At 48.1% G+C, this 19,347-nt stretch overlaps 2 protein-coding genes across 2 annotated transcripts; one reads left to right on the plus strand and one right to left on the minus strand.

Moving 5' to 3' along the window:
* Positions 1-786: 786 nt before the first annotated feature.
* LOC140263378 (olfactory receptor 14A16-like) lies at positions 787-1,752 on the plus strand. Its single transcript, XM_072358259.1, has one exon. The coding sequence runs from the start codon at positions 787-789 to the stop codon at positions 1,750-1,752; it is 966 nt and encodes a 321-aa protein (XP_072214360.1).
* Positions 1,753-2,210: 458 nt separating this feature from the next.
* Positions 2,211-18,949, minus strand: LOC140263379 (olfactory receptor 5V1-like). The gene is made up of 3 exons (XM_072358260.1): positions 18,816-18,949; positions 12,959-13,913; positions 2,211-2,288 (listed from the first exon to the last, which is right to left on the minus strand). The coding sequence occupies exons 1-3, from the start codon at positions 18,947-18,949 to the stop codon at positions 2,211-2,213; spliced, it is 1,167 nt and encodes a 388-aa protein (XP_072214361.1).
* Positions 18,950-19,347: the final 398 nt, after the last annotated feature.

The following is a 19,347-nucleotide window of genomic DNA, read 5'->3' on the forward strand; positions in this document are numbered from 1 at the left end:
TCCCTGCTGTGCCACAGGCTATGTGCTGGGGCAGGGACTCTGCCGACTGCCTGGCTCAGCACTCAGCCTGCCCGGGGAGCTGCCCAGAACTCTGCAGGGAGACGTGTGGGGGGAAGGAACCCCCCGGCAGGGCTTGTGCTGCCACAGCTGCTGCCTGGGGCAGAGGGATCACAGCTCCACTGCACAACAGAATGTTTGTGAGGGTAGTCTGCAAGAGAGCCAAGGCAGGGATTTTCCATTTCCTGTTCTGAGTGAAGGGGAGAGGATCAGGGTCAGAAATCTAATAGGGGCTGTCAACATTGAACACAGCTCTGAGACTCTCCAGTTTCGGGAGCTCCCCATGCATTGGTTATGTTGTGGATAGTCACAGAGGTTGTGCTTTCAGCCTATCATTCCTGAAAGGATACAGTCAGTTTCAGTGATAGTTCTTTTCTGCAGACATAATTAATTCACTTGTCCTGTAAACAGGCTGATTTCTATGAGATGATTAGAAGAGCACAGTTGCTGGGGCTGGGGTCTCAAAGAGCAGCTGGAATAAAGAGGAAAGTATCCAGGAGGCTGGGATATGATGAGGAAATGAGAAGAAAGTAAGAGCTCCCTAATATTCTACTCTTTAGGGGATGGTGAAATTCATGAAAATAACTTCAAATTCTGGAGTTAAATTATCAATTTCCCAAAGGAAAAGGAAAATTATTATACTATAGCAGGAGGAGTGTCTCTGAGAATTGTCTGGATTTGCCATTATCTTCTGCACTCTGAGCAGGACTCCAAGCCCAGGAACAGCAGATGTCCAACAGCAGCTCCATCAACGAGTTCCTCCTGCTGCCGTTGGCAGACACGCGGCAGCTGCAGCTCCTGCACTTCTGGCTCTTGCTGGGCATCTACCTGGCTGCCCTCCTGGGCAACGGCCTCATCAGCACAGCCGTAGCCTGCAACCAGCGCCTGCACACCCCCATGTACTTCTTCCTCCTAAACCTGGCCCTCCTCGACCTGGGCTGCATCTCCACCACTCTCCCCAAAGCCATGGCCAACGCCCTCTGGGACACCAGGGCCATCTCCTACGCAGGATGTGCTGCACAGGTCTTTTTCTTTCTCTTCTTTATTTCAGCAGAGTATTTCCTTCTAACCATCATGTCCTATGACCGCTACATTGCCATCTGCAAGCCCCTGCACTACGGGACCTTGATGGACAGCAGAGCTTGTGCCACCATGGCAGCAGCTGCCTGGGGCGCTGGGGTTCTCTATTCCTTGCTGCACACTGCCAGTACGTTTTCACTGCCTTTCTGCCAAGGGAATGTTGTCAACCAGTTTTTCTGTGAAATCCCCCAGATCCTCAAGCTCTCCTGCTCTGGCTCCTACCTCAGGGATTTTGGGCTTATTGTATTTTGTGTGCCTTTTGAGTTTGGGTGCTTTATTTTCATAGTTGTGTCCTATGTGCAGATCTTCACGGCCGTGCTGAGGATGCCCTCTGAGCAGGGACGGCACAAAGCCTTCTCCACGTGCCTCCCTCACCTGGCCGTGGTCTCCCTGTTTTTCAGCACTGGCTTTTATGCATACCTGAATCCCCACTCTGTCTCCTCTCGATTCATGGAACTGATGGTGGCAGTTCTGTACTCGGTGGTGCCTCCAGCAGTGAACCCCCTCATCTACAGCATGAGGAACCAGGAGGTCAAGGATGCAGTGAGGAAAGTGATAAACAAATGTGTTTCATTAGCAGTGATCTCCCCATCTTTTCGAATTCATGACTTGTAATGCAGTTTTTACTGAATCAAGCTCTCTTTTACTGTTTATTTTGTGCCATTTTATCTTTGCAATTTATTCTTTTTTTTCCTTTTTTTTTAATATTGTAATGTTTTTCACTTTTTTTTTTTTTTCATCATTACTCAAATCAATTCCTAATGAGCTTGTACCTATGTAGTTTAGCCCAGACATACTTTACATAATGAACCAGGATCTCTGTGAACCGTGAGAGAATAAAGGACATGCAGTCACTCTGTCTGTCATCTTTCTTGTGAGACATTTCTGGAGCTGTTGGGATCACATGTTTTCAGAAAACCACAGTCCAGCAGGAAGCACACAGCTGTTCATCAAACTGTGCAGTGGCCTCTGAGAGGCCAGCAGCAGCAGCTGGTTTGCACGTTGGTATTCAGGTCCCCTCTTGCTCATTCCCTGTGAGAACCTGCACAGGACAAGTTCTTGGATGTGGGTTGTCATGTCAGAAGTTCCCAAGCTTCCTTCAGGGCTTCTTCCACTTTGTACACAGAGGTGGTCACTGTCTCCAGGATGGTCTGGGGAAGAGGAATCATGAACAAAGCTCTGATAGGTTCCACAGAGCCATTCTGGAGCATAACCTGGTAGGTAGAAAGCTGTACTAATGAGATGACTTACACAGGAGGTTAGGAGAAGCCTGAAGAACACAGGTGAGAGACTGAGGGGAGGGAATAGGAGCCTACATGCCCTGCTCATAAGCATCCGCACCAGCAAAGGTGACCCACTGTTACCACTGCTGAAACACACCTGCCACTGCCTCATTCTGTTCACATCCACTCTTTGGTCTCCAGGAGCATTCAGCAAGCATTGTTGAATGTCAACAAGTGCAACCTTTTTCTGCTGGTGGGAACACAATGTCACAACTTTGCTTCATGCGCACTTCCATGTCAAAAGCCATTCTGTCAGACTGCCCCTCTGCTGCCATCTGTCACACGGCTGCAACACATAATGGGATGTTGATGGGAGAGTTCAACCTCTACAGACACATCTCCAACATCCGCCTCTGATCTTATGGCCCAGGTAACAAAAGAGGGGGTATTACTTTTGATGCAGCTCTTATCTGAGTTATCAGTTGGATGACCTGAGAGGTCATTTCTAACCTAAATGATGCCGTGATGGGGAGATCGCTGCAGGGGAGGCTGTTGGCTGAGAAGCCTGAGAACTCAGACCACGTCACATTTCACTCGTTCAGTGTCTGACTGTTACAAAAGCCTGAGTATTTCTTTTTAGATGTCATCAATCCAACCAAGGGGTTTTCCCGAGGAGAACCTTTCACATGAAATTGCTATCAAGTGTCATCCAGCTGCTTTGCATTGATCTCAAAGACAGTCTGTACCGCACCTCAGTCAAGATTCCTCAGTGATGGCGATATGGGCAATTGGTTGGTTCTTTCCAAAAGAACCCCAGAGTAGGGGCAATTTCACATTACATTTAAGTGCAGTGAATGAGGCAGCAGTGATCAGCTCTGACAAATACTGCGCAGAGCAGAAGCAGCCCAAAGGAAGCTCTTCCAGCTGGCTGCTCTCTGGGCAGTTTCCAAAGTAAACATTCACGTGTTCTTCTCAGAGATGACCCACAGCAGCTCTCCTCTTTATGGGAAATGCCCCGTGAAAGCTGTGACCAGCTGGCTGTTCTGCCAGATGAAGCACTTCAAATTGGCATATCATGTTTCCTTGTGGAATCCTCGAGTTGTTTGCAGCTGTAAGCCATTTATCAGCTCTCTATTCTTTCTTTCCTTTCATGCAGATAAAACAAGACTCACTTTCTTTGAAGCCATGACAGGAGGTTGGGTCATCACAGGAACAAAACCCATAGGACACCTTTGTTCTGCTGGAGCTCAACCACACAGCCCAGTGACTTCAGAACCTACTCAGGTACCTTCAGCCAATTTTCACCCCCAGCCTTGGATTCCGTGCCTGTGTGTCCTAATGGCAAACTGTCCTCATGGACAGAGGCAGCACCACTGCCATCTCAGACATGCAATGCATATTTCTGGATGCAACATGGGGACTTCTTCTCTTGGTTATGTAAAGACAACAGAAAATACATGACACATCTCCTGACGTGACTTAAGTGGTCTTGTCCCACCCCAATGATGCCAAGATTCCATAGTTCTATGGTGTTGTGATTTCATGGTTCTGTGATTCCACCACACTGATTCTATGAGTCTGTCATTCCATGGTTCAGGTAATCCAGGATTTTGAGATTCCATGATTCTATAAGTTTTGGTCTTTGTCTTTTGCAGCAATAAATGAGGAGGGAACACATCAGCCATAGCCAAGTTCTGTTATTCACTCCTGAGCTCCTGCTTGACAACAAAGGCACTGAGTGAACACTGCCAACCTCCCTGTGTCTATGTGTCTCTGTCACCCAACTGTCCCCACAGCCCACACAGAATTATAGAATGGCCTGGGTTGAAAGGACCACAATGATCATCTAGTTTCAATCCCCTTGCTTTGTGCAGGGTCACCAACCACCAGACCAGGCTACCAATACTCCATTATGTCTCCGTACTACCATGATACACTCATGTCCCCATGATGTTCCCGTATCTTCATGTCCCCATATCCCTGGGACCCCTTGCCTTCCAAATGTCTCCGTAATTTCCTCACCACCCATGTCCCTATTGCCCTCACACTTCCCACTGTCCACAAATGCTGTGTCACAGTTGCCCAAAGGTTCAGCCTCACACCTTGCAGCCTCACAGGACCGGACAGAACTCAGGGATGAGTCCCTGGACAAAGCCTTGATATTAGGACAGCGTCAACTCTGGATGGTCCTGGGGGTCAGGAGGGCCATGTGTGCTGAGTGCTGAGACCTGAGGACTTTGGGCTCAGTGCCATCGTGATCCCAGCACTCAGTGTTCTTAATCTGATCCCTGGCTTCCTCCTGTTTCCTGGGGCCAAGGAAGGGGATGGCTGCATGCTGGGCTCAGTCCATGTCAGGGGAGTCTGCCAAGCCCAGGGGCATCGGGGCAGTGGGAGGGGCTCTGGGAGGATAAATGCAGACCTTGCCTCCTGCAGCTTCACCCAGCTCCCAGAGCACAGAGGAAGATGAAGGCAGCTGTGCTCAGCCTCGTGATGCTCCTCGCTGCCCTGTGCTGCACAGTGGAAGCTGAGGTGAAGCATCCGTGGGGGATGTGGGCTGGGGCTGGAGGTGATTTGCCTTGGTGGTCCCCGATGCGAGCATCTCTCTCATGATCTGTCCTACTCCTCTCCCCACAGCCAGTTCTGCAATTGCCTCACTCGGAAACTGTTGTGGTGAGTGCTTGGGCAGCCACACTGATTGTGCCCAAGAGTGGCCCTGCAGGGAGCTCTGCAGGAGCAGGTAGGGTCTGTCCCTGCCTGGCAGAGGCCACCCCTCTATTTGGCACATCCAAATTTCTTCCATTTGTACCCTACTCATCTATACTCTGGGTTCTCCAAATCCCTTCTCTTGGCGGTTCCTAATGCCCTCTCTTTGGGTCCCCATATCCCATCCTTTTGGCACCAACAGATCTCCTTTCTTTGGCATCTCGATTCTCACCTCTTTAGGTCCACAATCCCCTTGTTTCATTTTCCCTGATTGTCCCCTCTTTGAGATCCCTGTTCCTCTCTGTTTGGTCCCCCCAGCTCTTTTGGCACAGCTATTCCCCTCCTTTGGGCCCCTCAAGCCCCTACCCTCTTGCTATGCCCAATCCTGATCCATGGGCAGAGGCGCACACAGACCTTGGCAGCCATGGGGGTGGGGGCTTCCCTGGGACCAACCAGGCAGCTTGGATGGGGTCACCCTGTGATCCCCCAGATTCAAATTCCCTCATGGCTGCCCCACGGCTCTTCTTCCACAGCAACCGCCACGAGATGTTGATGTTGTCCTTCCTGGATTGGTGAGTTGGGTGACCCTGGGGCGAGGGTGGGGCTGGGATTTCTTGCTTTTCTCAGTTCCCCTGGGACTTGTGGACACCCCTGCAGCCCCAAGGCTGCTGTTGGGCTCCCTCCAGATGTGTGAGGGCAATGGGCAGGGGAAGGAGGCAATGGGGGCAGTTGGGGCTGAGCTGGCTACAGGACCATGCCTTGGCCATGATGTTCTAGTGCCCACAATGGGTCCCTGCACCTTCAGGGTGTCCCAGTGTGTCTTATTGCCCCCATTGTGTTCCATTCTCTCGATACCCTTGGTGTGTCACTAACAGCCCCTTTTTCCCCAGAAACTGCTCAGCCAGACAAATGAGAATCCCCCACGTGTGAAACGCGCGGCCTTAGATCTACATGTCTAGGTGAGCAGCACGGGGATGCCTACAACACCACAGAGCACTTGGTGGACCCTGGGTGTATCTGGAGCCCTGAGGACCAGGAATCAGGGGCGGGGAATTGATGGTATGGAGGGGACTCTCCATGGCCTCTTCCAGGGAAATCCGGGCACTGTCACCTCCAGCCCTTCCCTTGCGCTCTATGGGGCTGTGCAGAGGAACTGATCTGGAGGGGGCAGGCTCAGGGTGCTCTATGGATGGCCCAGAGTCACCATGCAGGTGGGAAAGGGCCTGTGGCTTCTGTCCCCAGGGGACCCACATCCTCACGGCTCTCTTGGCTCTTGGCTGCTGTCAGTCCTCTTGCCCTAAGTCCTTGGGGACAAACCCTGCAGGGACAAGGCTCCTCCTTGCCGCTGATGCTCTCTGACATCCTCTGATGACCATTGCTGCCCTCTGATGACCATTGCAGCCCTCTGATGACCAGCGTTGCCCTCTGATGACTAATGAAGACCATGATGATCAATGACACCCTCTGATGATCAATAAATCCCTCAGCAAAGCTACACGCTTTGTGTCTGTGTCCTTGTTCTCATGCTCAGCACAGACTGCCTGGATCTCTCCCTGCCTGCCAGTGATCACCTCAAAATGCTGGGAAGCTTCCCCAGCTCCATGCCATGCACACCGTTTCATGCACCCTTGTGGGCTTCCCCACCCTCTCTCATCATCTGCTCTAAAGTCCTAAAGGATGGAGCTCTTTGGGCTCTTTGGGAGCTATTTGGGCCAAGCAGCCCCAATATCCTCCCTCTGCTCTCTCTTAGCTCCTCCATACAATTCCTCCCAAACCTGTTACACTTTGATTGACCTATGCATGGACACAGTGTGACTATGTCACCCTCCTTTTACGCCCTCTCTTATTGCAGCCACTTGTCCCTCCTTTGGATCAGCTTTAGTCCTCTTGCATCAGTGCCCCATCACCCAGAACAAGGTCTGCACATCCCCTCCCATGGACACCTCCAATCTCCCGATGACCAATGAAGCCCCCTGTTGGCCAGTGACACCCTCTCTTGATCAGTGATCACTAGGAAGAGTGGGGAGTGAGCAGATGAGCGTGTGTTATTCAGGCACCTCCTGGATTAAAACACAACACCCACAGAGGTTCTGCTCTTCCATCTTGAGCTCTGGATCCAGCAGAGGCACAGAGACAAGGCTTGAACATCCTCCAGCAGCGTGAGATCACTGCAGGCTAAGCCAATGGCCCTGCGGCTTACGTTGGTATCCCTGCTCAGCTGGGATGGGTCGCGCACACCTGGCTGGGCAGTGACTCCTGCCATCAGCTCTGCCTGCACTAGGGCCAAAATTCCTATGTAGCTCATCAGCACCACCAGAATGCCCATGTAACCCAACAGCAGTCCCGAGAACAAGTGACAGACATCCTGCAAGTCTGTAGAATCATGAAATCATAGCATAACCTGAACCTGAAGAGTTAATGAGGATCATTAACTGCCACTCCTGGTTCTGTGCAGGACCACTCAAAGCTCAAATCATACCTCTGACAGCGTGTTCCCAGTGCTTTTTCAACTCAGCAGCTTGGTAGGCATGGCCTCCAGCAGGCTTCCCTTGGTAACAAAGTGAGTGAACTTGTCTCAGCAGATAGAGGGAGGGGATCTGCCCTTCTGCTCTGTGCTGGCGAGGCTTCCCCAGCAGCACTGTGTTCAGATGTGGAGTCCTCAGAGCAGGAGAGACATGGGGCTGTTAGAGTGCGTCCAGAGGAGGGCCATAAATAGGAACCCAGGGATGAAACACCTCTGCTGTGTGGACAGGCTGAGAGCTGGGGCTGTGCAGCCTGGAGAAGAGAAGGGTGACCTGAGAGTGTCCTTTCAATATCTAAAGGGGGGCTGTAAGAAGGAAGAGGCCAGACTCTTTAGCGGGGTCTGTAGGGATAGGACAAAGGTAAAGAGCCCTGACCAATACCTTCGAGGAGCAGACATTCTCCCTCCGCACAGCCTTTACAGATATAAGCCCTGGAGATAAAAACTCCACTTTCTGGGCTGTCTGTAATTCATTGGCAACGAACCAGCCTAAAAGATTTTAACTGCCTGCAGAGTGGGCTACCTGAAACATCTCTGAAATCCCAGCTGACTACAAGACAAGACACAGTAAGCTCTGGAGATAAATTCCACACAAGTTTACCTTTTAGCAGAACATTACTATTATTTCTACTGGCTGGGAGAAGCATAACTCATGTGCAAAGGTGAAAGCATTACGTAGGAATAAACAGAACCCATGAAGCAGAGCTTGGAAATGAGGAATGTGAGCATTGTGTTATTTCTCTCAGGAAAAACAAAGCTGGGTGACACATCAGAGAAAAGCACAAAGGTGCACCAAGACAGGGCTAGAGGCATCTGACTGATGGAAATCAATCCTGTACAGCACTGAAATGAGACAAATATCTGCTCTCGTACAAAATTGATCAAATCAGAGATGCCCCTAAATGACATACATACATACATAAATAAATAAATAAATAAATAAATAAATAAATAAATAAGGTGTTGATGTTCCATCATCCAAAATCTGGGAATAAAACTCTCTTAACTCCAATGTGCTGTCACAGAGTGTTATTCCTTTATTCCCTGGACACTTGACAAGCAAGCGTGCTCTCTCAAAGTTCATGTTCTACATTTGAACTGTTCAGACATCCATAACCAGTACATGGGCATACATATTCATTCTTTTCCAATGAATTATTTATCTATGCCGATGTCCTTCTGGGCATGCTCAGTTGCATCTGTGAGGTCGTATGTTCATTTACTTAATCCCCATTTTTCCATCCTCAGCCTCATCACAGAGGCTTTTGGCTGACCCTCAGCTGTTTTTCCCCAGTTTGGTGGATTTCCATTGCTTGGGATGCAACAATGAGCAACTTTCCACCTTGGTGCACTATAATCCAAAACAATAGATGAGAAATCTGAGGGAGAAGTCCTTGCACCTGGTGGGCACAAAGATAAAAGCGGACTATTATGACTCCAGTGTGTCTTGTGAAGCAGAATTGGCGCGAAAAACAAGGCTGTTCACACACCAAGCTATGTTGAAAGTTTCAGAACTAGCACTCATTGATTCCTTTTGCAAAGGACATCATCCCAGTAGGCACCTCAGACACCTGTGTGGGTTCAGCTTCAGGCTAAGGACAAGAAGGACATGAACCAAAACATGCGGGCACAACTAGAGCCAGCAAATATATGTGCTCCAAACAGATCTGAAAATACCTTTGTCTGTAGGGACTGAAGCAATTAGTGCTCCAAATGAGTCATTGATAAGTTTTTCATACCTGCTATGAGCAAGGATACCCAATATTTTCATTAGCCCAAGTCATGCTTATTTTGCATATATTTATCTTGCCTTATTCGGGGTATTTTTGAGGTGTGTTTTGGGTGTGTTTTTTTGTTTTGTTTTGTTTTTGTTTTTTTGTTTTGTTTTGTTTTGGTGATAGGTTATTTTTGTTTGTTCTGTTCTTTTTGTGTGTGTGTATGTTGGTTTTTTTCTTCCCCTCATGAATCCACTTATGGATCTGTCTTCACACTGATACAGACTGGTTAGCCTAGAAAATAGGGGTCAGTATATGAATTTAAGGACCAACATCTTTGTTTAGCAAAAGGAATCAATGAGTGCTAGTTCTGAAACTTCCATTTCAGGATAGCTTAATGTGTGAACGGCCTTGTTTTTCTCACCAATTCTGCTTCACAAGACACATTGGAGTCATAATAGTCCACTTTTATCTTTGTGCCCACCAGGTGCAAGGACTTCTTCCTCAGATTTCTCATATATTGTTTTGGATTAGAGTTCACCACGGTGGAAAGTTGCTTGTTGTTGCATCCCAAGCAATGGAAATCCACCAAATTGAGGAATAACAGCTGAGGGTCAGCCAAAAGCCTCTGTGATGAGACTGAGGATGGAAAAATGGGGATTAAGCGAATGTACAACCACCTTAGATGCAACTGAGCATGCCCAGAAGGACATTAGCATATATGAATGCGTTGTGGTTTTGTGATTTCTGTTGTCAGTATCCCACATCACAACTTCATGCAGAGCAGTGCCCATCAAAGAGTTCAGGTTCTGGTTCCCTATTACCTCCCTTTGGGGCAGTCTGGGTTCTTGGAGAGGGGAGGCAGCTTCTCCAGAAGGCTTGGCATGAGGAGGAGGTGGGCTGATATTGTGCCCCCCCGTCACAGACTGATATCCTGGGATAACCCCATGACTGAATGAGTTCTTGGAAAAGAATGAATATGTGTGCCCATGTATCTACGTCTGAACTGCTCAAATGCAGAACCTTAACTCTGAGAAGGTGTGTTTGCTTTTCAAGTTGCCCACTCTGTGTCAGAGGAATAAAGAAATGATGTTTTCTAACACTGTATTGGACTTAGAATTTTCTTCATGAATTTTGGATGACAGTAACCTTTGGATGAAGGGGAAAGCCCCTCAGGAGGACTACAAAGATGCCATGAGGCTGCACAGGGAGGAAGTCAGAAGGATCAAAGGCCAGCTGGAGCTTACAATAAAAAGTTCTTTTATAAGTAAGTCAGCAACAAGAAGACTAAGGAGAATCTCCATCCTTTTTTTTGGATGTGAGGGGAAAGAGTGACAAAGGAAGCGGGAAAGGTTGAGGTACTTGCTGCCTTCTTTGCCTCAGTCTGTAGTAGTATGGCCAGTTTATCCCGTGGTGCCCAGCCCCCTGAGCTGGAAGGCAGAGATTGGGAGCAGAATGAAGCCCTCATTATCTAAGAAGAAATGGTTAGTGACCACCTACACCAGCTAGACACACACAGGTCTCAGATCCCAAGCTGAGATCCACCCAATAGTAGTGAGGGAGATGGTAGATGTGCTCGCCAAGATGCTTTTCACCATTTATCAGCAGTCCTGGCAAAAAGGAGAGGTCCCAGTTGACTAACAAATGTGATGTCCATCAACAAGTAGGGTCAGGTGAAGGATCCAGTATAGGCCTGTCAGCCTGACCTCGTTGCCAAGAAGGTTATAGAGCAGATAATTCTGAGTGTAGTAGCACAGCATGTAGGGGACAACCAAGTGACTGGGACCAGTCAACATGAGATTATGAAAGGCGAGTCCTGCTTTACTAACCTGATGTCTGATCGTGACAAGGTGACCAACTTGGTGGTTGAGGGGAAAGCTGTTGCTGTTGGCCTCTAAACTTTAATAAAGCTTTTGACACTGTTCCCCACAGTGTTCACCTGGAGAAACTGTCTGCCTGTGGCTTGGATGTGTGTGTGCTTCTCTGGTGAAAACCTGGGTGGGTGGCTGTGACCAAAGACCCGTGGTGAATGGAGTTATCCAGCTGGAGGCCATTCAGGACTGATATTCCCCAGGTTTCAGTGCTGGGGCCACTTCTCTTTACTATTTTCATCAGTGTTCCTCAGGGGTTGGTGTTGGAGCCTGTCCTGTGTAGTACCTTTCTTGATGACCTGGATGAGGGGACTGAGTGCACCCTCAGTGAGTTTGCAGATGGCAGCAAACTGTGAGAAAGCGTTGGTCTGCCTGGGGGTTGGAACATCCTGCACAGGGATATGGATTGCTGGGCTGAAGCCAATGGGAAGCCAATTCAATAAGGCCAAATGCTGAATCCTGCCATTTGGCAACAACAACCCAAGGCAGCGCTGCAGGCCTGGGGCAGAATGGGTGGAAGATTGCATGAAAGCAAAGGACTGGGGGTGTTGGTTGATACTCAGCTGAATGTGAGCCAGCGGTGTGGCCACGAAGACCAATGGCATTCTGGCTTGTATCAGAAACTGTGTAGTCAACTGGGCTATGGAGAAGATGATTCCCCTGTGCTTGGCACTGGTGAGGCCACACCTTGAGTACTGTGTTCAGTTTTAGGCTCTTCACTATAAAAAAGACATTGTGGCTCTGGAGCGTGTTCAGAGAAGGACAACAAAGCGGGTGAGGGGTCTGGAGCACAAATCTTATGAGGAGCAGCTAAGGAAACGGGTTGATTAGACTGGAAAAGGGATGGCTCGTGGGAGACCTTATCACTCTCTATAACAACCTGAAGGGAGTATGTGGCAAGGTGGGCACTGGCCTCTTCTCCCACATAATTAGTGATAGGCATAGAGGGAATGGCCTCAAGTTGTTCCCGGGGAGGTTCATGAATCACAGAAAAGACCACTGAGAACGTATTTGATATTTGCTTTTTAGTAAGGAGCCATATGCAAACAACAAAAACACATCAGCTATTCAGCAGCAGGTGACAGAAAAAGCAGGACTAGAAAGCCTCCCTGTCACCCCAACTACTGTATAGCATTTTCCAGTATTCCTTCTAACAAACCAGCACCAGCATGTCTGACATCCCACAAATGTGGGAGCTGAATCAGAGCCTGGCAGACTGAGAAACGTGGCGCACTGTGGCCAGATGTGCTTGTTGGCACTGCAGCTGGATTCTCAACATGTCAGTCAGGGACACCCAGACTGGTGAACTCACATGAAGGCGCAGGAGCTTTCCCTCTAGTCAGACTCCCACAGAGGATGTGCTTGTGTTCTTTTTCACAGGAGCGATACTGTCAGTATGAAGAACTGGTCCTATAAGCTGCTTTAACACAGAGGCCTGTGCATCTGTAAGGACACCTCCAGTGACATTTACTGCAAGAGGAACGTTCAACACCTGTGTCTAAGATCAAGGTTCAGATCCAAGCTTGCTCTGTGCTCAGTGGAGGAAGATGACCAACGGAGGTTCCCTCCCCCTTTGATGGCGACCCAAGTTGTGCCACTGCTGGCTTTCTGGAGGTGCACACCTCTCCCTTTTACCTGGGAAGGTAAAGTGCAGAGCAGGGGTTTCTATTCCTGTGCCTAATTTCTGGATGATTAAAGCAAGACGAGAGAAGTCCAAACCAGCAGTGTCTACCCTAATGGTTGGACTCCAGGGGAGAGATGCTCTCGTTTCTTCAAAGCAGTTCTCACCTGGCTGACCACTCTCCCCAGGGCACCTTGGACTTCCTTGTTCCGCAGACAGTAAATTATGGGGTTTAGCAGGGGAGTGAGGATCCCGTATAGCATGGAAACTATCCTGTCCTGGTGAGGTGAGTAGGTGGAGGAAGGCCGTACGTACGTGCAGATGGTGGTCCCATAGAAAAGGCTTACCACTGTCAAGTGAGCGCTGCACGTGGAAAAAGCTTTGTGGCTGCTCTCAGCAGAGTTCATGCACAGGACAGCAAAGAGGATGTGGATATATGAGATGAGAGTGACTGCAAAGGCGCTGCTTCCGAGGATCCCAGCAACTGTGAGAGTCACCAACTCCCGGCTGGCAGTGGGTGAGCAGGAGAGTGCCAGAACAGGGGGTATGTCACAGTAATACTGGTCAACCTTGTTAGAGTCGCAGAAAGAGAGTGTAAAAATCAGAGAGGTGTGTAACAGGGAATTAAGAAATCCAATTACCCAAGTGCCAATGGTGAGGTGAGCACACAGCTTCGTACTCACAATGCTCATGTACCGCAGTGGGTGGCATATGGCAACGTAACGGTCGTATGCCATCACAGCCAAGAGAAAAATCTCGGTGCCTACAACATCAATGAGGAGGAAGAGCTGGAGCATGCAACCAGTGAATGAAATCACCTTGTTCCCCAACAGCAAGGCCTGCAACATCTTCGGCACAGTGATGGTGGGACATATGATATCCAGTAAGGATAAGTTGCCAAGGAAGAAGTACATGGGGTTGTGAAGGTGAGCATCTGTCCTAATGGCAATGAGGACTGTGATGTTGCCTGCCATGGTGGCCAAATAGATACCCAGAAGTAGCACAAAGAGAAGAAAACGCACCTCTGGAGCATCAGAAAGGCCTACAAGAATAAACTCAGATACTGTTGACGTGTTGACCCTCTGCATCTTATCTTTCCTTGTGGAAATTTCACAGATGTACCTGGAAAAATAAAAATAAAAATAACAGTCAAATTTTAATTTTCCTCCTTAACAAAGTGATGTTTTGGTCTGCTTTGCAGTTTAAAAACAATTCCAAGTTTGCATCACCTAGTGGAAAAGTAAATATCTAGAGATAGAGATGATAGAGATACAGATAATATTAAGTGTAAAGTGATGAATCAAAAAGCTTAACTTTTCTGAGATTGGAGATCATAAGAGTTGAAGACAAAGACATAACAGTATTAGCACTTTCAGGATCTAGCTGGGCATTGTACTTCTGTCTTCAGAGGCCTCTAGGAAGACTCGGCGCATATTGCGACATTAAGCATAACTCGTAATAACTTATGCAGTCATTCTAGAGGGAGATTATGTGCAGCACGAGCACCTCCTTCCCTGTTACCAAATTCACTGAATTGCCGTAAGAAATGCTTAAGCAGGAATAAAAGGCTCGTGGTGTTTTAAATCACAGCATCACTTGGGAAGATGGTAAGTTAGTCAGGTGGAATAGATTGGAAACCACATGAAAATACTCACTGCAGCAAGGGGTTTGTTACAGGTGATATACTGCGGTCTGCATCTCCAGGAAACCTGCCTGTCCTTCTGTTCCTTTCTACATCCAGATAGAAGATCTGTGTGACGGAAAAATGATTCCACGGAAGACTTCAGAGCACCAATTAATTAAGGAAGAGCTGAGTCCTGGTTTAGCACCAAAAGAATTTTCTCGCGTAGAGTCACAGATGGACTTGTATTGGAGAAGACCTTAAAAGACACATGAGCATCAGCCAGAATGCCAGCCCAGATGCACGAGTAAGTGTCTCTTCATCAACAAGGTGTCGTAATTATATGCTCAGGGTGTACCTAGGGAGGAGTGTCTCTGAGGTTTTCTTGGACACACATACAAGGCACTTTAAGAGTGCAAAGAGTTGCAGGGATGTGGCAATGCAATAAAACAACTCCCTTGCCCCAAATCTTTGGATTCCAGTCACTGGTGTTGTAGAACATTCCCATTGAGCTGTGGTTCCATACTCGAGTCTACCTTCAGGAAATGGGAATAGAAGGCATCGTTCTCAATGGGTCCTTACCAGTACGCCTCAGGGACCACTCCAGATAGTGGAAATTTTATGTATCACACGAGTCCAGAGTTTTGATTTCTTTAAGCCACACTTCTGTCACCTTTACAAAGTCTTTATCACTATTTTCCAACCACCTTACCTTGGTCTGGTGCCTGCACGTAATGGGGCAAAAATGACTTCGGCAACAGCTCCTCTGCAGAATTAGGTTGAGAAACCACAGGCCTGTCCTGCTGTGCTTGTGCAGACCTTTGGAGTATGCCCACTTGTTCCAATTCATCCCCTGTGTACAGCCACCAGCACAACTACCCCACAAGCTGGCAGTACATACAACACAAGTGTCTTTGTAGTATTTTGTGTTCAGAGTGTGGGATGTTCTTTTTTTTTTTTTTTTTTATGTATATGATTTTGGAGTGATTCCACTAAAATTATTCTTTGTAACTGAAATGAATGATCAATTTTCTCATGGAACCATAATGAATCGCCAAGGTTGGAAAAGACCTCCAAGATCACCCAGGCCAGCTGTCCTCCTGTCACCAATTGGATCTGTGGTTCAGACTTTGCTGTGCTGGGGAGCTTTCCTTCCATTTCCTTAATGATGATCACGGTATTCTCTGCTGGGCAGAGTAACTCCAGCAAATCCAAGGAGTAACAAGTGCTTGGGGGTGATGTAATAGTTTTATTTGTCTATGATTGTCCTTTCACTTGATGAAAAAAATCTTAGAACTGATCATAAGGGGAAGTATAAGAAGGGAGATTTAGGCTGGGTCTAAGGGAGAAGTTCTTTAAGACAGAGAGGCATCGGAGGGCAATGTCACATCCATGGCCCTTAGCTCCAAAGCACTTTGCTGTGCCACTGGGCAAGCAGTGCTGGGTTGGGACTGACCTCAGATTGGGCCTCCACTCTGTGCGGGGGCTGTTTGCTTACTGGTATGTCAAATCCCAGGCCTGCTCTTAGCAACCCAGTGCTGATAACTCAGCCTCCACAATTGCTGAAGTACATTCCCAAGTGTATTGGCCTATAGCCCAATAAGACTTTGGTTGTTTAGCATTCAAAGTGAGCTACAAATCGAAGCTTACAAAGGCATTATATTGTATAATACTTACACAGAACTTAATGTGAATTGCTCAGCACCAGTGGCTAAATTTGCTGACGCCTTAAGCCATATTTCCTTTGGGGCAGTCTTTTGCTGTCCCCTACATTAGAGCCGTAGTCAAGCCTGGGTGCCTAATTGGAGAGCTGCTAACTTCAAGGAGAGAAACCTTGAGACTCTAATAATGCACAGCGGAGCCAATTTAAACACACTGAAACTCAGGCGCTGAGTTGAATCACCGCCATTTGTCAGGCATCGACTTTTTAACCACATCTACTGAGACCTCATTAAAATCATCTCGAGTAACCTCCCAAGAGAGCAAACCAACGTTATTAAATAGTTTGCCTTGGAATACAGGTGGCCAAAAGCTGAATGGAATTTGTGTTTGACTTCAGAGTAATTATCTCTGGTTTCTGCTCTGATTTGTGTCATGTTTCCATGCGGCAAAGAGAACATAGCAGATAATTCCCCAAGAGGAAATGTGAGGCTTAGAAAATAGGAAAGAAAAAAAAAAAAAAAAAAAAAAAAAAAAAAAAAAAAAAAAAAAAAGAGCAGCAGAAGAAAATGAAAGGTGGGCAATTACAGATTAAAGAAGCAAGAGAAATTCAGCACTTGTTCTCATGGGCACATTATCATCCAACAGAAGTTTTAGTCACTCACCAACAGCCATCGGCCCCGTTTTGCAGCCCCTCCCTTCTGCCTACCAGCAGAAACAACTTAACATGGGACATGCCTAAACACCCAGAGAAAAATAAAGTGGCAATTGAAGAATTATGTTTTGAGCTCAAATGTTCATCACTGACACCATCTGTGATTTATGTTGATTAAAAAAAAAACAAAAACAAAAACAAAACCAACTTTCACAGTAAACTTTTTGAAGTGTGGCAGTATATATCCCAAAGGAGGTCCTGGTCCCACAGCTTCCACAGACAAACAAATAGGTCTGTTTGAGTTTTGAAATCCATGGGGTTTGATCCACAGCCTCATGACATAAAGTGTAAGGGAACAGCAAGACCAAGACGTTGAAGTTTCTCAGTGGTCTCAGACAGTTGCACTAAAATAGATTCTGAAACCAGTGCTGACAAGAAAAGTTACCCCATGTGGAAACACGCTTTTCAGAAACCCCCTTGCTTACCAGCCCCGGGGACTCCCACCATGGCCAACGTGTTCATCTGCATGCTTTGGTCTCCTTTCTGCAACATCTTCTGGGGTGTCAGAGCAGAGAAGCGGCCTCAAGCAGCAGATGAACGATGACAGGAAATGGAATCATAAAATGGCTTAGATTGGAGAGGGCCTTAAAGATCACTGAGTTCCAACCCCCTGCCATGAGCAGGGTTACCAGCCACTAGACCAGACTGCCCAGGACCCCATCCTACTGTGCCTTAAGTGCTTCCAACACTACCATGACTCCAGCACAGAGGGCTCCTGCAGTGGATGGCAGAGGGATGTGGTTTCTGAAGAAGAGGGAAGGGGAAGGAAGAGCCTCCTCCCCAGACTGGCAGTTGTGCTCCAGCTCTCCCATCTCTTTGTTATGAGCGCTGTCTCAGCTCCTCAGAGCTGTTTCTTAACACAAAATATAGAATCACAGAATCAGAAGCCTTTGAGATTGGAAGGGACTTCTTGAGATCGTCCAGTCCATTGCTCCTGCTCAAACAGCTCAAACAAAGACAACTGCACAGGAGCAATGTGTCCAAAGAAGGGTAACAGAGCTGGTGAGGGGTCTGGAGCACAGGTCTTATGAGGAGCAATTGAGAGAACTGGGATGGGTCAGCCTGGAGAAGACTCAGGAGAGACCTTATGGCCTTCTACAACTGCCTGAGAGGAGGCTGTGGTAGACCAGGTTGCTGTGGTAGACCAGGTTGCTGGTCTCTTCTCCTAGGGAACAGTGATAGAACGAGAGGGAATGACCAGGGGAGGTTTAGGTTGGATGTTATGAGAATTCCTTCTCAGAAAGAGTTGTCAGGCAGTGGAATGGGCTGCCCGTGGAGGTGGTAGAGCCACCATTCCTGGAGGTGTCCAAGATACGTGGAGATGCAGTACCGAGGGATATGGTTCAGAGTACATGGTGGGGATGGGTCAGTGCTTGGACTAGATGATCTTAGGGGTTTCTTCCCACATTAATGATTCTGGGATTCTTTTCTGTGTTTCTATGATCATGCCTTGATTTGGCCTTTCCGCAAAGAAATTCAAGGGATATACAGCTGAGTACAGGGGGATGGTTACCTCTCTGCTCCTGCTGGCCACACTATTTCTTATACAGGCCAGGATGCTGTTGGCCTTCTTGGCCACCTGGGCACACTGTCGGCTCATGTTCAGCCGAGCATCAACCAACACCTCCAGGTCCCTGTTCTCTTCACAGTCATCCAGCCACTCAACCCCAAGCTGATAGTGCTACATGGGGTTATTGTGGCTAAAGTGCAAGATGAGACACTTGGCCTTGTTGCACCTCATCCCATTAACCTCAGACCAGCTCTCCAGCCTATCCAGATTCCTCTGTAGGGCCTCCCTACCCTCAGGCAGATCGACACCACCTCCAACTTGATGTCATCTGCAAACTTACCTAGGGTACACTAAATCCCCTCATCCAGGTCATCAATAAAGATATTAAACAAGATGGGCTCCAGTACCTACCCCCGGGGGACACCACTTGTAATGGGTCACTAGCTGAACCTAACTCCATTAACCGCTGCCTGCTGGGCACGGCCCTCTAGCTAGTTCCTTATCCAAAGAAGGGTATACCTGTCCAGGTCACTGGCAGCCAGTTTCCCTGGAACAATACTGTGAGAGACAGTGTCAAAGGCTTTGCTGAAGTCTAGGTAGACTTCATCAACAACCTTGCCCCTGTCTTCCAGTCTCGTCACACAGTTGGTCATGAACCCATGCAGGCTCGACCCTGTTGCTTAGAGGGAGCTGGGGAAGAGGGCTAGGCAGGCAGGGGGGCGCCCATGAAGCCAAGTTGGGACTCTCTTCCAGCCCTCCTCATCAGTCAGATCTGTCCAACTGTGACAGGGCAGGGGGTCAACCACTTTTCTGGGGGTATCTCACTGTCACCCTTCCCTCGGGGATGCCAGCAAGTCACTCCACCAGTCAGTCTCCCACTCACACTCCCTGATGGTCCTGCTGACACCTCATATCAGAGCTTTAATTGAGAGCCCACTGAGATCTTACAGCATGTTTAGTATTTCTGATGCTGTTTATCTATTTGCCAGTGTTTCAGGTAGTGCCTAGGTGGTGCCCCACTGGGGGCCTGTGCTCATTGACAAGAAAACAG

The sequence above is a fragment of the Excalfactoria chinensis genome, chromosome 29, assembly GCF_039878825.1.
Source record: "Excalfactoria chinensis isolate bCotChi1 chromosome 29, bCotChi1.hap2, whole genome shotgun sequence".
NCBI lineage: Eukaryota > Metazoa > Chordata > Aves > Galliformes > Phasianidae > Excalfactoria > Excalfactoria chinensis.

What these genes read in the sequence shown, in the direction of transcription:
- LOC140263378 (XM_072358259.1), top strand. Translation starts at nt 787, where the DNA reads ATGTCCAACAGCAGCTCCATCAACGAGTTCCTCCTGCTGCCGTTGGCA.
- LOC140263379 (XM_072358260.1), bottom strand. Translation starts at nt 18,949, where the DNA reads ATGACCAACTGTGTGACGAGACTGGAAGACAGGGGCAAGGTTGTTGAT. An exon ending in GCTGCCAGTGACCTGGACAG is followed by an intron (nt 13,914 to 18,815) that starts GTATACCCTTCT and finishes TTATTTTTCCAG; the next exon opens with GTACATCTGTGAAATTTCCA. An exon ending in TGGGGAGAGTGGTCAGCCAG is followed by an intron (nt 2,289 to 12,958) that starts GTGAGAACTGCT and finishes CCTCTTCCCCAG; the next exon opens with ACCATCCTGGAGACAGTGAC.